The sequence below is a fragment of the Sphaerodactylus townsendi genome, unplaced genomic scaffold (genome assembly GCF_021028975.2).
Source record: "Sphaerodactylus townsendi isolate TG3544 unplaced genomic scaffold, MPM_Stown_v2.3 scaffold_19, whole genome shotgun sequence".
In the NCBI taxonomy this organism is placed as follows: Eukaryota; Metazoa; Chordata; class Lepidosauria; order Squamata; family Sphaerodactylidae; genus Sphaerodactylus; species Sphaerodactylus townsendi.
The window spans coordinates 2727838-2748562 of NW_025950352.1; the positions used below are offsets into that span (position 1 = coordinate 2727838).

At 47.6% G+C, this 20725-nt stretch overlaps 1 protein-coding gene across 2 annotated transcripts; it reads right to left on the reverse strand.

The window, feature by feature from the left end:
• Positions 1-723: 723 nt before the first annotated feature.
• STX17 (syntaxin 17) lies at positions 724-18627 on the reverse strand. Of its 2 annotated transcripts, none has more exons than XM_048482699.1 (8): positions 18528-18627; positions 13400-13568; positions 11178-11243; positions 8792-9017; positions 6200-6318; positions 6054-6104; positions 4705-4791; positions 724-1945 (listed from the first exon to the last, which is right to left on the reverse strand). In XM_048482699.1, the coding sequence occupies exons 2-8, from the start codon at positions 13520-13522 to the stop codon at positions 1808-1810; spliced, it is 810 nt and encodes a 269-aa protein (XP_048338656.1). In that variant the 5' UTR covers positions 13523-13568; positions 18528-18627; the 3' UTR covers positions 724-1807. The 2 variants fall into 2 exon arrangements, with proteins under 2 accessions (XP_048338656.1, XP_048338655.1); XM_048482698.1 differs by having other exon boundaries at positions 8792-9020.
• Positions 18628-20725: the final 2098 nt, after the last annotated feature.

The window sequence follows — 20725 nt, forward strand, 5'->3', positions numbered from 1 at the left end:
ACAGAAAGCCGCAAGTTGGGCGGGCAGGGGCAGGCCGCCCTGTGTCTTTAGGTGTTGCTAGTCGCTGATGTGGTAGGATTTTGTTCTAGTGCTCCATTCCTAGTCAAAGGGGCTGCATCTTCTCACCAGAAGGTAAAACCTGTCTCTCGCACTGAAGCTCCTATCACCAGTGGCGAGGGAGGTTAAGAGCCTGTGTATCTAATCTGAGGGAACTGGGTTTGATTCTCAGCTCCCAAGCACTCTGAGCTGTGGAGGCTTCCTCTGGGGAATTCACCCAGGATTAGCCTCTGCACTTCTACACACGCCAGCCAAGTGATCTTGGGCTAGTCACAGCTCTCCTTGGAGCTCCTCTCTTAGCCCCACCCACTTCACAGGGTGTTTGTTGGGGCGTGGAGTGGTGCTGAGAATGGGCACCTTTGAGCTCCCTTTGAGAGAAAAGGGGGACATAATTCCAAATTCTTTCTTCTTCTTCTTCTTCTTCTTCTCTTTCTCTTTTCTCTTTCTCTTCTTCTTTCTCTCTTCTTCTTCTTCTTCTTCTTTTCTCTTTCTTTCTTTCTTCTTCTTCTTCTTTCTTCTTCTTTCTTTCTTTCTTTCTCCCTACTGGCCACTGGTAAATGCAGGTGATTGTGTATTTCCAAAAGGAGCTTTAGGGAGTGGGCAGGGAAGAGGGTTAGGCCTTTGGCGAAAGTCAAAGATGAATGGAAACATAAATCCACGATGGCGTTCTGCCCAAATCGAAAGGGCAGCCACTCGCTCTGTTTTATTAGGATCGCTATGGCAATCTTGCCTGTACCAGGATACCCCAAAACCAGTAGATTCTAATCCAGAGGTCCTTCCAGATGATTATCACTTCGCCAAGTCACAAACCATAATAACTTCCAGGGAGGGGCTTTGGCTGGTATGGTGCTAATCTTTGGCCAAAGTTTCAAATTCTGCCATTGCTCACTCCAGTCAATTTAGGGAAAGAGGGGTTCAACTACCTGTCCCTGCATAACCGCAATTTGACTTTCAGGAATCCTTCACATTCTGGCTTCCAGTGGATAAAAAGGTGTCTTATATACAGGCTGTACGCCAGTGAAAGCATTTTAAGCGTAAGCAACCGTGGGATTTTCCCCCCCTTAAAAACAGACCCACAGACCCACCTAATGCTGCTTTTTAAAAAAAAAATAGCAAAAAAGCAGTTTTAGGGGGATAAGAACAGATTGTCGCTGCCAACCTACGCAGGAGGTCCATAACGAAAGCCAAGAGGGTGAGCTTCGATTCCAGCAGGGCCTGGCCTCCTCTTTGGCGGCCTCCCTGGGATCCAAAACGCGAAGTGAACTACTCTTAAGTCCAAAAACCTTGCCGAGTGACTGAATCTCCCGGCGCTTCGCGGAGTGTTTTGAACTGCCGAGGCACCGAGGTGCGTACGCTCGAAAACATTCTCTTAAAATCCCTTCGGTTGATCCAGGGGAAAAAAGGCATTTTTGTGAATGCTATAAAAACGCTTTAAAAGATCTGGTGAGGGAAATCCAGCAGACCCTACTACAACCTTCCGTTGCAATGTTTTTACGCTGATGTGCGCAATTCTTGGGGCTCAGAACGAAGAGGCTGGTGCCGACCAGCGAAAAAGGCTCCCCGGATGGTCCTTTCCAGTTCCCAAATAGCAGCCGATACCGAGATACGCTTCCTGTTCAAGGTGAGTGCAGCCGTCCTTCAGGTGGAGTGCCCAATTCCCCTGTTTGTAGGTCTGGCCAGGTGTCGCGTGATAGTCCTGGAATCACCTTTTGGCCGCTTCCTCTGGTAAACTGGCTCTACCGGTGAAGTTTTAATACGCCTCTTTGCCGCCAAGCGCGGCTGCGATTCCGGCCACCTTGAAACCAGCAAGGAGTCCGATCGGGCCCCCCACGATGCCACCAATGAGCGCGCCTGCCAAGGGCAGAGTGGCCAACTTGTACTTGGCTGCCTGCAAAAGAGAAGGGGAGGGAATCCTTTTTAGAAATGCCGCCCACAAAGGTGTCTCTTTCCACTCTCCCCACTGAGCTGGGTGGAGACATTTTTTTTATTTATTTATTTATAGTTAAGCTTATAGACCGCCCTCCCCCGAAGGGCTCAGGGCGGTTTACGACGACAATAAAACAGATGATACAGCGGCACATAAGTGCCGATACAAATTCAAAACATGGGCCATTGGCCATACCATAAAAAATTTGAACTTAGTCAGATGGCTTCCCAATGACTAAAACTCATCTAAGAGGGGAAAAGCAAGGTCACAGATGTTAAAAGAAGGAAACAAGGAGGGGGGAAGGCATCAGCGGGCTGGCCTCCCAAAAAAGCCCGGCTGAATAGGTTCAGTCCCCATATGGCCCTTCTGCAGAACTCCTCCTTAAGGTCCTTCCAAGAGGGTCTTTCAAACAGCTGGTGGAAGAGCATTCCACCAGTCAGGGGCCAGGGCTGTAAAGGCCCTGGCCCGGGTGGAAGCCAGCCGCATCATGGAGGGGCCAGGGACTACCAGTAGGTTGGCCTCTGCCGAACGCAGAGGCCGAGATGGGACATATGGGGTCAGACGGTCCCGCAGTTTCTCCACTTCCTTGGTCCGAGAACTACGAAGCGTTAAGGAGGCTTCCGTCTGGTAGCAGAAGTTTCCCAAGCATTCCTTTATAGAAGTTAAATACATGGATGTTACATACTTAGTTTCAGTGATCTAACAACCACTGGTGCAGATTCTTTGGAGCTCACAAATTTGATAACGTTTTCCCAAGTATGAAAAGCTCATATTTTTAGATGGAGATATTTCTTTTGGCATTGTGGTGTAGGATTTAGAACTGCATTTTCCAGAACTGGGGCGTTCAGACTGCCGCGGTGGTTAAGAAGGCCCAGCAAAGACTGTACTATCTGAGGCTTTTAAGGAAACAACAACTGGATGGAAAACTCCTGGTGTCCTTTTACCGCTGTGCTATAGAGAGTGTCTTAACCTACTGCATCTGTGTATGGTTCTCCAGTTGCACAGTGGCAGATAGGAAGGCGCTCCAAAGGGTGATCACTCCTGCACAGAGGATTATCGGCTGCCCTCTCCCCTCCTTGGAAGAACTCTATAATTCCCGAAGCCTAAAGAAAGCCCAACATATTCCGAGAGACCCGTCTCATCCAGCACACTCTCTTTTTGAACTGTCGCCATCCGGCAGAAGATACAGGTCTATCAAAACTAGGACAAAGAGGCTTAGAGACAGCTTCTACTCTAGAGCTGTGGCGATGCTGAACTCCGCGGCTTCGTGTTGATGTGTTTGGGGCTGTGTAGGGATGGGTGGAGGAAGGGGAAAGTGAGGATGGGGTATGAGTCTGGAATTGTGTGCATCGAGAAATGCTGCTGTAAATTTTGTTGTGCGTGCACAATGACAATAAAATGCTTATGCTTTTCCAGATTGGAGTCCTCCGTTCTTAACAATGGTCCACTATATCACACAGGCTCTCAACAGGAGAAGGAGCAGGCCTGAAAGAATCCTTCTGAAATAACAGTTCCAATCGGAGAGCCGGTGTGGTATAGTGATCAGAGGAGCAGACTAAGAGCGGAGAGACCCAGTGTTACAGTAACACCAGGTTCAAATTCCTATTGTGCCACCAAGCTTGCTGGCTGATCCTTGGGCCAGTTATACACTCTCAGACCTAATCTACCTCACACGGTTGTTGTAAGAAGAAAACAAGATGCTGGCATGCTTCTCTGAGCTCCTTGGAAAAGTGAGCTGAAAACATAAACTAAGCTTTCTTTAGCACTTGGAAACATTCAAGAGCCATCAGCACCCTAGTTCTTGCTGTATTTCCTCGAAAGTGGCTTTGTTTTCAATTCCATTCAAGTCCAGGAGCACTTTAGAGACCAAGACTAAGATTTCTGGGGTCTCCGCTTTCCAGAGCTCCCCTTGCGAGATTCATCCGCTCCCGCTGTCGGAGAGCTCTGCCTCTTGAAAGCACCTCCCTTGAAAATATTTCCACTCTCTAAGACCGTGGTGGCGAACCTTTGGAACTCCAGATGTTATGGACTACAATTCCCATCAGCCCCTGCCAGCATGGTCAATTGGCTGATGGGAATTGTAGTCCATAACATCTGGAGTGCCAAAGGTTCACCACCACTGCTCTAAGATGTTCCTGGACTCCAAGCTACCCTCTGAAATTCTTCCCAGTTCGAATTTCTTCTCGTATATCTGTGAGAACCAGAATGTCATCTTGGGATTTGCACCCCATGTTTCCCTGCCGGCCTTCCATTCTGCAGAGCTCCCCTGCGCCCCACCCTGCCCTTTTCACCCTTTGCTGGTTTCTGCCTATTTTCTGAGAAGCCACCTCCGAGCACAGCAGGCACCGCCAATAAGAACATAAGAACAAGCCAGCTGGATCAGACCAGAGTCCATCTAGTCCAGCTCTCTGCTACTCTCAGTGACCCACCAGGTGCCTTTGGGAGCTCACCTGCAGGAGGTGAAAGCAATGGCCTGCTCCTGCTGCTGCTGCTCCTGAGCACCTGGTCTGCTAAGGCATTTGCAATCTCAGATCAAGGAGGATCAAGATTGGTAGCCATAGATCGACTTCTCCTCCATAAATCTGTCCAAGCCCCTTTTAAAGCTATCCAGGTGAGTGGCCATCACCACCTCCTGTGGCAGCATATTCCAAACACCAATCACACGTTGCGTGAACAAGTGTTTCCTTTTATTAGTGTAGCCAACTGGAATAGAGCCCTACCTTGCTTAGACTTCTGTTTCCTTCTTCAACGTTCGCACCGGCAGTGTTGATGTGGTCTTCAATCCGGTCAACTTTCTCTTGCTGGGACTGCGAGCAAAGCGAGAAGGTCAACCACGCGGCCCGGAAGCAGAAGGAAACCAACAAACACCCTTAGAGAACCCGGCACCAACGACCCCCAACTGCAACAGTCACGTAACTTGTTTGTTTGTTTGTTTGTTTGTTTGTTTGCTTGCTTGCTTGCTTGCTTGCTTGCTTGCTTGCTTGCTTGCTTGCTTGCTTGCTTGCTTGCTTGCTTGCTTGCTTGTTTGTTTGTGGGTTTTGTATACCGCCCTACCCCCGGAGGGCTCTGGGCTGTGCACAACATAATTTCCTCATACAGCATATACAACAAAACCCCATTAAAATAGATTAAATTAGATTAAAACACAGCAGTAATTAACAAAGATGGCGTCAGCGATAAACCCCAATTAAAACCCTCCCAGAAAGAGGGGGGAAACAAAACAAAAAGTACTTAACAACACCACCCCCACCCCCCGCCATGCATTTGAAACTTTTTAAATAAAAATACAATGAATTATAAATGTTCTTGTATCAAAGTACCACGTTTGATAATGCACAAAATAATGCAAAGACAGCAGGTAAAAATGAGTGATAATTCTGATATTCGTTCAGGACTATATTCTAACTCGGAAACATACAACATGCACCTCAGCTGACCTTACTAACATCTTTGTCTGAGACAGAGTACAGAAGACAAAGGAAGAAGAAGAAGAAGAAGAAGAAGAAGAAGAAGAAGAAGAAGAAGAAGAAGAAGAAGAAGAAGAAGAAGAAGAAGAAGAAGAAGAAGAAGAAGAAGAAGAAGAAGAAGAAGAAGAAGAAGAAGAAGAAGAAGAAGAGGAGGAGGAGGAGGAGGAGGAGGAGGAGGAGGAGGAGGAGGAGGAGGAGGAGGAGAGGAGGAGTTTGGATTTATATCCCCCCTTTCTCTCCTGCAGGAGACTCAAAGGGGCTTACAATCTTCTTGCCCTTCCCCCCTCTCAACAAACACCCTGTGAGGTAGGTGGGACTGAGAGAGCTCCGAGAAGCTATAACTAGCCTAAGGTCACCCAGCTGGCGTGTGTGGGAGTGTACAGGCTAATCTGAATTCCCCAGATAAGCCTCCACAGCTCAGGCGGCAGAGCTGGGAATCAAACCCGGTTCCTCCAGATTAGATACACGAGCTCTTAACCTCCTACGCCACTGCAGAGCACGTTACATGAATTTGCATTATTGCTTCAACGGGATTCACCTCTTTGTTTCCTTCCTTTACGATGCAGAGGTAAAGTTAAGAGATCGGCTCTTGGTATACTCACATTAACTAGCACAGAGAAGTCAGTCACTAGAGTGCCCAGTTCAATCAAGTCCTGAAAACGAAACACAAAAAGTGTTCCCCTTTTCCTTATGAAATCTGATTCAGAACAATAAAAGAATGGTTTGAAGCAAGAGTTTGAAGCGGTACCTCTTCCAAAGTTTCCCACGACTCAGCAGCATTTTGATCCTGGGGAATTTCAGGGAGGGGAGAAAACAGCTGGATAAAACTCTGAGAAGTCTCTTCCGTTTCTGAGTCATGAAATGTTTCTGAACAGAAAGATTATAAGTCTTAGGGATATACATATACATAAGCCTTTATTGGCATAATCAGAAAGAGTTACATAATCGGGAACAATTGCATGAATACATGATAGATAAAAGGCCCCACGGGGAGCACAACAAATACGTTCTACTGGGAACTCTCAACTATCTCCGCAATGAAATTGGCGACCTCTTCACAAAGACCGGGGTCCGAGTTGTTTAACAACAGAGATAACCTAGTCAGATCAGGCAGCCCAGATTGGAAGAAAAAATGTAGGTTGGTATATTTAGATCTGATGTTATCAAATCTGGTGCAGTGCAAAAGTTGGTGAGTCAGGGTTTCAACCACTTTAAGTTTGCAACTGCATAGCCTTGCGGATTTATCTAAATTGCTGAACCTACCCTTTAATAGGGCAGAGGGCATAACGTTAAAACGCGCAATGGTAAGGGCTCTCCTTGCGCGTGGGTTCGTTAAGGTATGGAGGTAATAGGCCATGCGTCTCTGCTCAAATGGAATTAGGAGTTGTGTTGGAGAGCAGGTTCGTTTGGCTGCTTGATGTAAATTTGCAAATTCTAGATCTAAAAGCCGATCTCTGAGCCTATTGTACGCTTCTGAATAGGACATTAGGTAGAGTGATTCAAAAGGCAGGCCGATAGAAATAATCTTTCTCTCGATTAGAGAAAACCAGGGGTTAGCCTGCGTGTCCTGTAGTGTCAATGAGACAAGGGGTCTTAGGAATATGCAATATCCCTACATTAAGAAACACCTGAGCTCTCATGCACTAAGTGGCATCAACTTCTCCTGAGTAAAATACCTACTTACCTATCAAGGACCACGTGCCAATCCAAGGGCAGAAAATGAGCACAATCTCTGCCACCTAAAGCAATCTTTGGTTAAGAATCCAGGCCTAGCCCCGGACGCAGGCAGATTGAACAGTGGGAATGTCTAGCCTGCAGGAATTTGCTATTTAGGCAGCTGACCAATCCACATTCACTTTTGTTCCTATTTAAATATTTGCAAGGGATTTTTCGTACACTAATGGAGTGATAAGCTGCAGTACTGCAGTCAAACTTCTGCTCACCAGACTTCTTCTCTGGTATGGAGGGCCAAAAAAGTTTATGCAGATTTCTGATCGTGGGGGGGCGCCGCACTCGCAACCCTCGCGATGTGGAGCACCTTCCTTATGAGGAGAGGCTGCAGCGTTTGGGACTCTTTAGTTTGGAGAGGAGACGTCTGAGGGGGGATATGATTGAAGTCTATAAAATTATGCATGGGGTAGAAAATGTCGACAGAGAGAAATTTTTCTCTCTTTCTCACAATACTAGAACCAGGGGGCATCCATTGAAAATGCTGGGGGGAAGAATTAGGACTAATAAAAGGAAACACTTCTTCACACAACGTGTGATTGGTGTTTGGAATATGCTGCCACAGGAGGTGGTGATGGCCACTCACCTGGATAGCTTTAAGAGGGGCTTGGACAGATTTATGGAGGAGAAGTCAATCTATGGCTACCAATCTTGATCCTCCTTGATCTGAGATTGCAAATGCCTTGGCAGACCAGGTGATCAGGAGCAGCAGCAGCAGGAGCAGGCCATTGCTTTCACCTCCTGCAGGTGAGCTCCCAAAGGCACCTGGTGGGTCACTGAGAGTAGCAGAGAGCTGGACTAGATGGACTCTGGTCTGATCCAGCAGGCTAGTTCTTATGTTCTTATGATGTGGAAGGGGTAACTGTAACTCAACTCCTTGTTACATCAAGCAACAACCTTGTAATATCAAAGACAGGTTCCCCAGTAAAGGCCCATTTAATGGGGGCTTATCCACTTCATCAGTATCACTTATTCACGCCTGCCCATTATTGGGTTCACAGTTTCCAAATATATAGATTACATTAGCATTGCTATCATTATGGTTGTCGTGTCCTTTATGTCTGGGCTAAGGGGAATTCTTCCACCAAGCTAGGGTCCCTCTCAAGAGCTAGGTAAGACACAAAATATGGTTCTTTAAAAGCTACTGAAGAAAAAGAGTTTGGATTTATATCCCCCCTTTCTCTCCTGCAGGAGACTCAAAGGGGCTTACAATCTCCTTGCCCTTCCCCCCTCACAACAAACACCCTGTGAGGTGGGTGGGGTTGAGAGAGCTCCGGGAAGCTGTGACTACCCAAGGTCACCCAGCTGGCGTGTGTGAGAGTGCACAGGCCAATCTGAATTCCCCAGATAAGCCTCCACAGCTCAGGCGGCAGAGCTGGGAATCAAACCCGGTTCCTCCAGATTAGATACACGAGCTCTTAACCTCCTACGCCACTGCTGCTCACCATTGCTATCATTATGCTGCTTGCCATTGCTATTATTATGGTTGTCGTGTCCTTTATGTCTGGGCTAAGGGGAATTCTTCCACCGAGCTAGAGTCCCTCTCAAGAGCTAGGTAAGACACAAAATATGCTTCTTAAAAAGCTACTGAAGACAAGAGAAGCCCTCCTACCTCCTCCGACGGTCATTGACCTGGTCAAGGGCACCTGAGGCGACGCCTGTCTTTCGTTCAACTGCCTTTTAAGTTCTTCAGCAGACTCTAAATGGAGCCGCAGAAACTCCTGTATGGCAGATGAGGCCTCCTCTTTCACCGGGTTGATCAATCTCTGCAGAGCTTGTAGGTCTTCCTTCCGGACCCGCAAGCAAAGTTTCTCCATCTCTCTGATATTTGCTCGCAGCTGCTGTAAGAATATATTTTACATGATTTTTAATGCCATGAAAATCCCGGGGTACAAGGTACAGAGCAGAAGAAGAGTTTGGATTTATACCCCACCTTTCTCTCCTGTAAGGAGACTCAAGGCAGCTTACAAACTCCTTTCCCTTCCTCTCCCCACACCAGACACCTTGTGAGGCAGGTGGGGCTGAGACAGTCCTGTGAGAACTGTGACTAGCCCAAGGTCACCCAGCAGGAATGTAGGAGTGCGTAAACACTTCTAATTCAGAAGAAGAAGAAGAAGAGTTTGGATTTATATCCCCCCTTTCTCTCCTGCAGGAGACTCAAAGGGGCTTACAATCTGCTTGCCCTTCCCCCCTCACAACAAACACCCTGTGAGGTGGGTGGGGCTGAGAGAGCTCCGAGAAGCTGTGACTAGCCCAAGGTCACCCAGCTGGCGTGTGTGGGAGTGTACAGGCTAATCTGAATTCCCCAGATAAGCCTCCATAGCTCAGGTGGCAGAGCGGAGAATCAAACCGGGTTCCTCCAGATTAGCTACACGAGCTAACCTCCTACGCCACTGCTCCTCCTCTAAGAAGTTTCAAGGCCGCTTACAAACTCCTTTCCCTGCCTCTCCCCACATCAGACACCTTGTGAGGCAGGTGGGGCTGAGACAGTCCTGCGAGAACTGTGACTAGCCCGAGGTCACCCAGCAGGAATGTAGGAGTGCGGAAACACTTCTAGTTCACCAGGTAAGAGTCTGCTGCTCGTGTGCAGGAGTGGGGAATCGAACCCAGTTCTCCAGATTAAAGTCCACCTGCTCTTAACTAACACACCACATTGGGAAGGGAGTCTTCTGTGTGTTTCTTTGGGTGGGAGAAAAGGGATGAAGGAAAGCAGGCCCGTGTCCCATTGCAGATTGCATTCAGGCCCTTTTAATACACAGTACGATTTTATATGGTAGATCTCCTCTCACCCAACATCATGCCAGTCTGACTCTATCTACACTGGCTTCTAATTAATGTCCGGGCCTAATCAAAAGTGCTGGCATTGATCTTTAAAGCTCTAAATCAGTGGTTCTCAACCTTCCCAATGCCGCGACCCTTTAAATACAGTTTCTCATGTTGTGGTGACCCCCAACCCTAACATTTATCCATTTTGCAGATGGAGAACATTGATGCAGAGAGTCTTCGGCGACCCCTGTGAAAGGGTCGTTCGACCCCCAAAGGGGTCGCGACCCACAGGTTGAGAACCGCTGCTCCAAATGATTAGTAAGCATTAACATGTATTTGTCTAGGCCAGTGATGGCGAACCTTTTCGAGACCGAGTGCCAAAACTGCAACCCAAAACCCACTTATTTATCGCAAAGTGCCAACATGGCAATTTAACCTGAATACTGAGGTTTCAGTTTAGAAAAAATGGTTGGCTCCGAGGTGAATGTTCCTCAGGAGTAAGCTTGGTGAAGCAACCGTGCAATGCTTTGAATGGGTGAATCACAACCCTAGGAGGGTTTACTCAGAAGTAAGTCCAGCCTAGATATGTGGGGGGGGGGATTTTCCACTCCCCCTACATGACGAACTCTGTGCACATGCACCCACAGAGAGGGCTCTGAGGGCCACCTCTGAAGAAGAAGAAGAGTTTGGATTTATATCCCCCCCTTCTCTCCTGCAGGAGACTCAAAGGGGCTGACAATCTCCTTGCCCTTCCCCCCTCACAACAAACACCCTGTGAGGTAGGTGGGGCTGAGAGAGCTCCGAGAAGCTGTGACTAGCTCAAGGTCACCCAGCTGGCGTGTGTGGGAGTGTACAGGCTAATCTGAATTCCCCAGATAAGCCTCCACATCTCAAGCGGCAGAGCTGGGAATCAAACCCGGTTCCTCCAGATTAGATACACGAGCTCTTAACCTCCTACGCCACTGCTGCTCCATGCCATAGGTTTGCCACCACTGGTCTAGGTCATTTGTAATTATTTCACACCACGCTTTTATTGGTGGCTCATGTGAGCTTGCCCATACAAACTACATGTTAGCATCTGTGTTTTTTGCATCCCCCATGCCTCAGTCGAGGTACCTTCAGATGGCAGGCGTGATGCTTCTGTTTTCCAGGTTTTTTAAAAAAAAAACAGCATTCACCACACACCCTAATAAGAGCTTCTCTTTTGACTTTTACAACCACTGCCTTCTTACCTGCACCGTGCGTCCTGCATTGATGTGCTCTTCGTGCAACCGGTCCCACAGACTACACCGCTGGTACTAAAAAAGCAAGGGAAAAGGAGAGAATCGACTTAGTGGATATTGCAGGTGGGCAACAGAGGAGAGGGGGTGGGTGGGTGGGAAATAGACCTTGACCTTGAAGAATCATTTTTGACGCTCAACAATAACCCTAGATTCAATTCCAGTTGCACCACAGATGTTTGTTTACATCTTTTATTGATGGAGTCAGCAGTCTTCCCATTTAGGGAGGGTTTTTAAAAAATGGGTTTGCTTGAGCGCCCGATTCGATTTTAAACTTGTATTAACCGCTGTTTTAAATGGGGAGCTAGTAATTTATTTATATTGGATCTTAACTGTTTAGTTTGATTGTACTTAGCCGAATTGTGATTTAATTTTGTTGTACGCCGCCCAGAGCCCTTCGGGGATAGGGCGGGATATAAAACTAAACAATAAATAATAAATAAAATAAATAAACAACGTTTTGGGAGTATAAGGACTCAGGGATAAACTCTTCTCAAGGCAAGCTGAGAAGAAGGCCAGAGAAAAATAAAAAGCATTTCCAGGTGTGGCTGCTGCAATGCATGAACAAGTCCAGCCAGACGTGTCTAGCTGACCTTCTCGAATTAGGACAGTGGTGGCGAACCTCTGGCACGGGTGCCAGAGGTGGCACTCAGAGCCCTCTCTGTGGGCACACGTAAACAGAGTGCCCCCCCATCTAGGCTAGCCTGGGCCACTGGGCTCCATTATTAGCATAAACCTAACACCTAGTTTTGGTGAAGCAGTGTAGGTAACCGAGTTAAATGCTGTTAAACCCCACTGATTTTCATATGAAGAACTAAAGTGTGATCCTTTACCTGGGAGTAAGCACAGTTGCTGGCAATGGGGCTTGTTTCTGAGTAAACCCTCCTAGGGTCGTGATTCATCCGTTGGAAGAGTTGCACGGTTGCTTCAAAACAAAGCCACCGACTACCACCAAGCTTACTCCCGAGTAACGCACACCTCGGAGCCAACTGTTTTTTCCTAAACTGAAACCTCAGTATTCAGATAAAATTGCTGTGTTGGCACTTTGCCATAAATAAGTGGGTTTTGGGTTGCAATTTGGGCACTCGGTCTCAAAAAGGTTCGCCATCACTGAACTAGGATATTCACTGCAGGTATATCCAAAGACTTTCCTTCAGGTTGGTTGCAGTCACACAGCAGCTGAACTACCACTGTCGAAAAAGTCTGCATCCAGCGGGGCTTTTAAGACCCACCAAATTTCATTCTTGGTACAAGCTTTCATGCACATGCCAAAAATAAAACTTGGTTGGCCTTAAAAGGCTGGGGATAATTAGGAAAGGAATTGAGAATAAAACTGCAAAGATTGTCATGCCCTTATATAAAGCAGTGGTGCGACCGCACTTGGAGTCCTGTGTTCAGTTCTGGTCGCCACATCTCAAAAAGGATATTGAAGAGATAGAAAAAGGGCAGAGAAGGGCAACGAGGATGATTGAGGGACTGGAGCACCTTCCTTATGAGGAGAGGCTGCAGCGTTTGGGGCTCTTTAGTTTGGAGAGGAGACGTCTGAGGGGGGATATGATTGAAGTCTATAAAATTATGCATGGGGTAGAAAATGTTGACACGTAACGTGTGATTGGTGTTTGGAATATGCTGCCACAGGAGGTGGTGATGGCCACTAACCTGGATAGCTTTAAAAGGGGCTTGGACAGATTTATGGAGGAGAAGTCGATTTATGGCTACCAATCTTGATCCTCCTTGATCTGAGATTGCAAATGCCTTAACAGTCCAGGTGATCGGGAGCAACAGCCGCAGAAGGCCATTGCTTTCACCTCCTGCACGTGAGCTCCCAAAGGCACCTGGTGGGCCACTGCGAGTAGCAGAGAGCTGGACTAGATGGACTCTGGTCTGATCCAGCTGGCTTGTTCTTATGTTCTTATGTTCTTAAAGGCGCCACTGGTCTCAAATATTTTTCTGTTGCATCAACCAACACATCTACCCACCAGAATCTACAACTATTGAGTAAGAGTGATCTTCACCAGCCAACACTACATTATAAGTGAGTTACAGTTACATAAATAGAACAAACTCCAGGGGATGAAGCCAAAGTAAGATTTCAAATCAAAACATTTCAGCTTTGCTTAAATAGGATCTGATCCCACTCAGCATTCCGTAATGTTAAAATTAAAAAGACCAACCTTTTCAATATTTATCTGATGCTTCCGTAGTCTCTCCAGATCAGTTGGAATTGCAACTTTAATAAACTTCTGGATAGCAGGCTCCAGGCGACGCAGATTCAGCTTTTCCTCCTCTTCAGACATCTTCAAGCTCTTCAAGTCAAGGCAACACTTACGATTCTGCACTTACCTAAAATATTGGTCGGAAATATTTAAGGCTTGATACTGTATTGAGAACACAATGCAAGCATGCTTTTTTTAGGGGCCTTGGGCAATTTTTCTGTGTATGGAAGAGTCACTCAGTTCTCAGGGCGCCTTGTTTTTTCTAACCTTTGCCTCTGATAATTTTGCTGCCCAAAGAGAGACGTACACGCTAAGCAGTGATCACGAACAAGACAGATCTTATATCACTCAGATGTACAGTATTCATACATGTCAGCCACTAGCCAACTTTACTAGTCTGTTGTAAGGACAACTCTGATTGTGTCTGAGAAGCGCTTTAAACAGTAAAAGTGCAGTACAAATGCTAAGTATTATTACTATATGCCAAAGCTATATTATGTTACTGTATCAGATACTATATGCCCAAAAATATCTTGCTATATAAAAAAGTTATTAACAACTTCCACCACTCCACTTTCCCAATGCCCTTTTACCACTGCTGATTTCCCTCAATTTCTAGCTTGCAACCAGCTACCGTAAGAGGGGGGGAGGGGAGGGGAGGGGAGGGGAGGGGAGGGGAGGGAGGAGGGAAACAATCCATTTTCTGCTCAAGGTTTAACATTTCCCCCATCCCTAGTTTATTTACTGCTTTGCCCTTCCCTCCACAACAGGGACCCAAAGTGGCATACATTGTTCTGCAGTGGCGTAGGAGGTTAAGAGCTCGAGTATCTAATCTGGAGGAACCGGGTTTGATTCCCCGCTCTGCCGCCTGAGCTGTGGAGGCTTATCTGGGGAATTCAGATTAGCCTGTGCACTCCCACACACACCAGCTGGGTGACCTGGGGTTAGTCACAGCTTCTCAGAGCTCTCTCAGCCCCACCCACCTCACAGGGTGTTTGTTGTGAGGGGGGGAAGGGCAAGGAGATTGTGAGCCCCTTTGAGTCTCCTGCAGGAGAGAAAGGGGGGATATAAATCCAAACTCCTCCTCCTCCTCCTCCTCTTCTTCTTCTTCTTCCTCTTCCTCTTCTTCTTCCTCTTCCTCTTCTTCTTCTACCTCACAGGGTGTTTGTTGTGAGGGGGGAAGGGCAAGGAGATTGTCAGCCCCTTTGAGTCTCCTGCAGGAGAGAAAGGGGGGATATAAATCCAAACTCTTCTTCTTCTTCTGCTCCATTTTATCCTCACAACAACCCTATGAGGTAGATTAGACTAACAGGCCACGATCACTTAGCAAACTTCCATGTCAAAGTGACAGCTGTGTAAAGTAGATCAGTTTTATTACTGAGCCTAACAGTTAAGTAACTTGCCTCAAATCACCCAGTAAGTTCATGGTGAGATCTGAACCAAGGACGTGTGGACTGATAGATCAGGTCACAATCGTATCCCCACTTCCTTGGAATCAGCGAGTTTTACTTCTGAGTAAACCTTCACAGGACTGCAGTGTTGCCTACCACACTACACCCACCGTTATTTCTTTTGATATTTACACCCCATTTGTTTCTCCAACAGACACGCAAACTCGGCTTACATCATCGTTCCTTTTTCTCCATTTTATCCTAACAACCCTGTGAGGTAGGTTAGGCTCAAAGTCTGCAACTGGCCCAGGGTCACCCAGAGAGCTTCCATGGAAGGGAGGGGACCTGAGCCCAAGTCTTCCAGATTCTGGTCTGAGTAGCCGCTACATCCCTCTTACCAAACCACACGCACCTTTTGCAGAAATTCTGTACATTAAAAGTTTCAGAACACATTTGTAGTGTTCAATACTAGAACCAGGGGGCATACATTGAAAATGCTGGGGGGAAGAATTAGGACTAATAAAAGGAAACACTTCTTCACGCCACGTGTGATTGGTGTTTGGAATATGCTGCCACAGGAGGTGGTGATGGCCACTCACCTGGATAGCTTTCAAAGGGGCTTGGACAGATTTATGGAGGAGGAGTCGATCTGTGGCTACCAATCTTGATCCTCCTTGATCTGAGATTGCAAATGCCTTAGCAGACCAGGTGATCGGGAGCAGCAGCAGCAGCCGCAGAAGGCCATTGCTTTCACCTCCTGCAGGTGAGCTCCCAAAGGCACCTGGTGGGCCACTGCGAGTAGCAGAGAGCTGGACTAGATGGACTCTGGTCTGATCCAGCAGGTTCGTTCTTATGTTCTTATGGAGGTCCACCACAGAGCAAGTCTGTCTAGGATCAGCCTGTTTCAGTCACAGCATCTTCCACTAAGAATTTGCTCAAAGTAAGACAAGGGGGTTCCTACTAATGACAGCGCTTGTGAAGGATGTCTCTGCTTTTCCAAATTCTGTCTGGATTTTACATAATTATATGCTATTGTGTACTTCCTGCATTTCATAGCCCTTTGGCCCAGGGAATTACAGCCTGCGAGATCAGCTTAGCAGTCCATCCAGTCCGGAATCCCGTCTCACCACATAGTTGCCAACCTATTCCTCTGGAAGGCCGACAACAGGGAGCAGAGGCTGAGGCCTTCCCAATATTGCATCCTGGCACGGGATTCAGAGGCTGACTGCCACCGAATCTGGAGGTTCTCTTTTAGTTCTCATGGCTAGTAGCCACTGATAGTAGCCACTGTGAAAAAGGCAAACTCTATGCTGGGGATAATTAGGAAAGGAATTGAGAATAAAACTGCAAAGATTGTCATGCCCTTATATAAAGCAGTGGTGCGACCGCATTTGGAGTCCTGTGTTCAGTTCTGGTCTCCACATCTCAAAAAGGATAGATAAAGTGCAGAGAAGGGCAACGAGGATGATTGAGGGACTGGAGCACCTTCCTTATGAGGAGAGGCTGCAGCGTTTGGGACTCTTTAGTTTGGAGAGGAGGCGTCTGAGGGGGGATATGATTGAAGTCTATAAAATTATGCATGGGGTAGAAAATGTTGACAGAGAGAAATTTTTCTCTCTTTCTCACAATACTAGAACCAGGGGGCATCCATTGAAAATGCTGGGGGAAGAATTAGGACTAATAAAAGGAAACACCTCTTCACGCAACGTGTGATTGGTGTTTGGAATATGCTGCCACAGGAGGTGGCCACTCACCTGGATAGCTTTAAAAGGGGTTTGGACAGATTTATGGAGGAGAAGTCGATCTATGGCTACCAATCTTGATCCTCCTTGATCTGAGATTGCAAATGGCTTAGCAGACCAGGTGCTTGGGAGCAGCAGCAGCAGAAGGCCATTGCTTTCACCTCCTGCAGGTGAGCTCCCAAAGGCACCTGGTGGGCCACTGCGAGTAGCAGAGTGCTGGACTAGATGGACTCTGGTCTGATCCAGCAGGCTTGTTCTTATGTTCTTATAGACCTCTCCTCAACGAATCTGCCTAATCCAGTTTTAAAGCCATCACTGCCTGTGGACATGATTACATCCGCTGGCACCAACTGCCCCATTTTAATCACTGTGTAAAGAAGAATTTCTTTTTGTCAGTTCTGCATTTACTGCCCACCAGCTTCCTTGGACTGTCTCGAGTTCTAGCATTCCAAGAAAGGGACAAAACGTTCTCTGTCCATTCTCCCCACCCCATGCATAATCTTATAAACCTCTAACATGTAACCTCCACACAGTTGCCTGTTTTCTCAGTTGAAAACCTTTTATTTTATTATTACATGTATAATTTTTATTTAATCCCACATAAAACAAACAAAACATACAAACGTAAAGAAAACACAACACCATCTACACACTGCACCTTGACTTCCAGCTATCTCATCTTTGATTAAAAAGTTATCTCTAGGTTCATGCATATATAATTAAAATATTAATTCAAGAGTTATTTCCTAAGTGCATTCCAGTGTTTATAATCTACTCTTTTTTTTAGATTTCAAACCCTGCCACTACTTCTCTATTGGAACAGTCTTTCAAAAGATATTCTGTAAAAGGTTTCCAGCTTTCACACAAAAAAAGCTGAAACGATTGTCTCTTAATAACATTGTCAATTTGCCATTTCTGAATATGCTGTAACTTTCAGAATCCAGCCCCCTTTCGTTGGTATCTTATTATCTCTCCATTTTTTGTGCATATAAAGTTTTTGCTTTATTTTAAGAGACTCTGACCTCCCTCTTTCATTTAGCACAGTGAAGGCGAACCTTTTCAAGACCAAGTGCCCAAATTGCAACCAAAAACCCATTTATTTATTGCAAAGTGCCAACATGGTAATTTAACCTGGATACTAAGGTTTTTGTTTAGGAAAAACGGCTCTGAGGCGTGCGTTACTCAGGAGTAAGCTTGGTGGTAGCTGTATTGATTACACATGTTGATATCGTAATATTTGGCACAGCTCCTTTACCTCTGGCTGTTTACCATTCTGTACCAATCTCCCCTGCTTATTCAGGTCGAACCAACACTGGGCACACCAGGCGGGGCAAATCCACACTCGCCAGCCGGGAACTCGCCAGTCAAAGTGGCCCAAAGAGATACTGATCATCTGAGTTCAAGGGCCCCCATCCCCCACTGGCTCACTGGGTGACCCTGGGCCATTTGTCCACTCTGAGCCTAACCTACCTCACAGGGCTGGTTTCGAAGCCAACAAGGGGGAGGGGAAGATGCCAGCTATTTGAGGTCCCCACTAGAGGGAAAGATAGATAGTGCACAGTAGGGTCAATTCGTAGTTCTCCAGTTAGGACTACAGTTCCCATCACCCCCCTGCCAGCATCATGCTGGCAGGGGGTGATGGGAACTGTAGTCCATAACATCTGGAGGGCCGCGAGTTTGACACCTGTGCTATAAAGGGAGCTAATAAATAGGATTAACACCCCAGGATCGCCCCCCCTCACTTGCTTCCAGGCCCCCTTTGGGGTCAGGAGGGTATTTAGGAGTGCCCCGCACCCGCTTCCGCCCTAGAGCCTCCCTGGACAGAGGCAGTGTACCGCGGTGCCCCGCTCTTGAGCACGGGCGGCAAGAGAAAGCCTCCCCCCACCCCGCTGCGTGGAAGGGCAGACCCGCCCCCAACCCCAGCCCCTCCCCTGGCCCCCTCCCCAAACTCACCGCCTCGCCGCACCTCCCCAGCCTGCCTTGGCCGGAGGAAGCCGGAAGCTGCCTCACCACAGAGAGGGAACGCCTAGAGCGCCCGCCGCCCGGCTCCTGAGCTTGCAAGATGCGTGCAAGCCCAGAGCACGTGTGCATGCGTTTGGGGAGGTTGTGCCTATCCCCTGGGGCAGTGGCGGCGAACCTATGGCACTCCAGATGTTCGTGGACTACAATTCCCATCAGCCCCTGCCAGCATTGCCAATTGGCCATGTTGGCAGGGGCTGGTGGGAATTGTAGTCCATGAACATCTGGAGTGCCATAGGTTTGCCACCACGGCCCTGGGGTGCTCCCCGGGCGAGGGGTTAGCTGGCTTGGGAGGGGAGGCAGGGTCGACCTTGCAGGGCTGTGCGTGCAGGCGCGCTTCTACAAACCACTGGAGAATTTGGAGCCGGGAGTTTCCCTCCATGGAGATTTTTCCCTCTTGAGACATTGATCCTGTCCTTTTCTTCCCACCTCTTGGCCCCCTTCCCCCGAGTAGTTCTGCACAGCTGCCTTTCATGTTCCATGTTTTTAAAAAGTAGTTATTGATGGGTGATGTGGTTTCAATGCCGCCCTTCCCCTTTCTCCCAATTCGCAGCACACCTCAAGTGGGGGGAAAGGCCCTGTTCTCCAGGAGTCCAGTCGGCCTTTGCCACCTGGCAGTGCGATTGCCTGCGGCAGGGTCTTTTTTTCTGTGCCCCAGATGCCAGGAGGGTATACTCTTTTACCTGAAGAAGAAACCAGATGAACATCTGGCAACTGGAATCCTTCCTACTCATACTAGATCATAGGTGTCAAACTCGCGCCCTCCAGATGTTATGGACTACGGTTCCCATCATCCCCTGCCAGCATCATGCTGGCAGGGGATGATGGGAACTGTAGTCCATAACGTTTGGAGGGCCGCGAGTTTGACACCTGTGTAGTAGATCCACCAGACCACGGCCACACAGCCTGGAAAACCCACCACAACCAGTTGAATCCGGCCGTGAAAGCCTTCGACAATACGTTCTGACTGTAACTTACTGTTCTCCTAGCACAGGGGTCTGCAACCTGTGGCTCTCCAGATGTTCGTGGACTACAATTCCCATCAGCCCCTGCCAGCAGCAGCAAAGCCTATTGCAGGGGAGATGCCACAGACTCTAGCAAAGGGTGGGGAGGAAGCAATGGCTTTACTGGGGTGGCAGCTGCTCCCCCCCTCCCCTCCTTGTGTGACATTTCCCACCTACCTGGCTTGGGGTGGGGGGAGGTCGGAAAGGCATCCACACATCCTCAGCCAATGGGTGCACAGGAGAGTCTCCTGCATGCAACATTAGGCAATTATATAGGGTAAGATAAGATAGGAAGATAAGATGTGGGGAAGGGTGCAATCTGGGTGCTCAAAGAACAGCGCTAAAACTATACCTTTAATAGAAATAATTTAAAAGTCTGTATCAAAAAACCCAAAGTACCAACAGTACAGAATATGACACAATGTGGACCACACATTACAAAGTTTCTCTTCATAGGACCATGTCCATTTCTCCTGCTCAAAATCTCTCTCTTGCACAAACACACAAAGCTCCTCTGAACCCACCACAGGCAAAGGTACAATGGAGCACCTTCCCTATGAGGAGAGGCTGCAGCGTTTGGGACTCTTTAGTTTGGAGAGGAGACGGCTGAGGGGGGGATATGATTGAAGTCTATAAAATTATGCATGGGGTAGAAAATGTGGACAGAGAGAAATTATTCTCTCTTTCTCACAATACTAGAACCAGGGGGCATCCATTGAAAATGCTGGGGGGAAGAATTAGGACTAATAAAAGGAAACACTTCTTCACACAACGTCTAATTGGTGTTTGGAATATGCTGCCACAGGAGGTGGTGATGGCCACTCACCTGGATAGCTTTAAAAGGGGCTTGGACAGATTTATGGAGGAGAAGTCGATTTCTGTCTACCAATCTTGATCCTCCTTGATCTGAGATTGCAAAGGTTTTAGCAGACCAGGTGCTCGGGAGCAGCAGCAGCAGTAGCTGGCTCCCCTTGCTTTCACCTCCTGCATGTGAGCTCCCAAAGGCACCTGGTGGGCCACTGCGAGTAGCAGAGAGCTGGACTAGATGGACTCTGGTCTGATCCAGCAGGCTCGTTCTTATGTAATGTGGGTGCGTGTCTTCTCAATGAAAGATGGTGAGAGGATACA

Bases quoted from the DNA above. Each gene is read 5' to 3' on its own strand.
- STX17 (XM_048482698.1), bottom strand. From the start codon at position 13,522: ATGTCTGAAGAGGAGGAAAAGCTGAATCTGCGTCGCCTGGAGCCTGCT. The intron at 11,244-13,399 runs GTTGGTCTTTTT...TTGCTTTTTTAG, and splicing joins ATCAGATAAATATTGAAAAG to TACCAGCGGTGTAGTCTGTG. The intron at 9,021-11,177 runs GTAAGAAGGCAG...ATATTCTTACAG, and splicing joins ATGCAGGACGCACGGTGCAG to CAGCTGCGAGCAAATATCAG.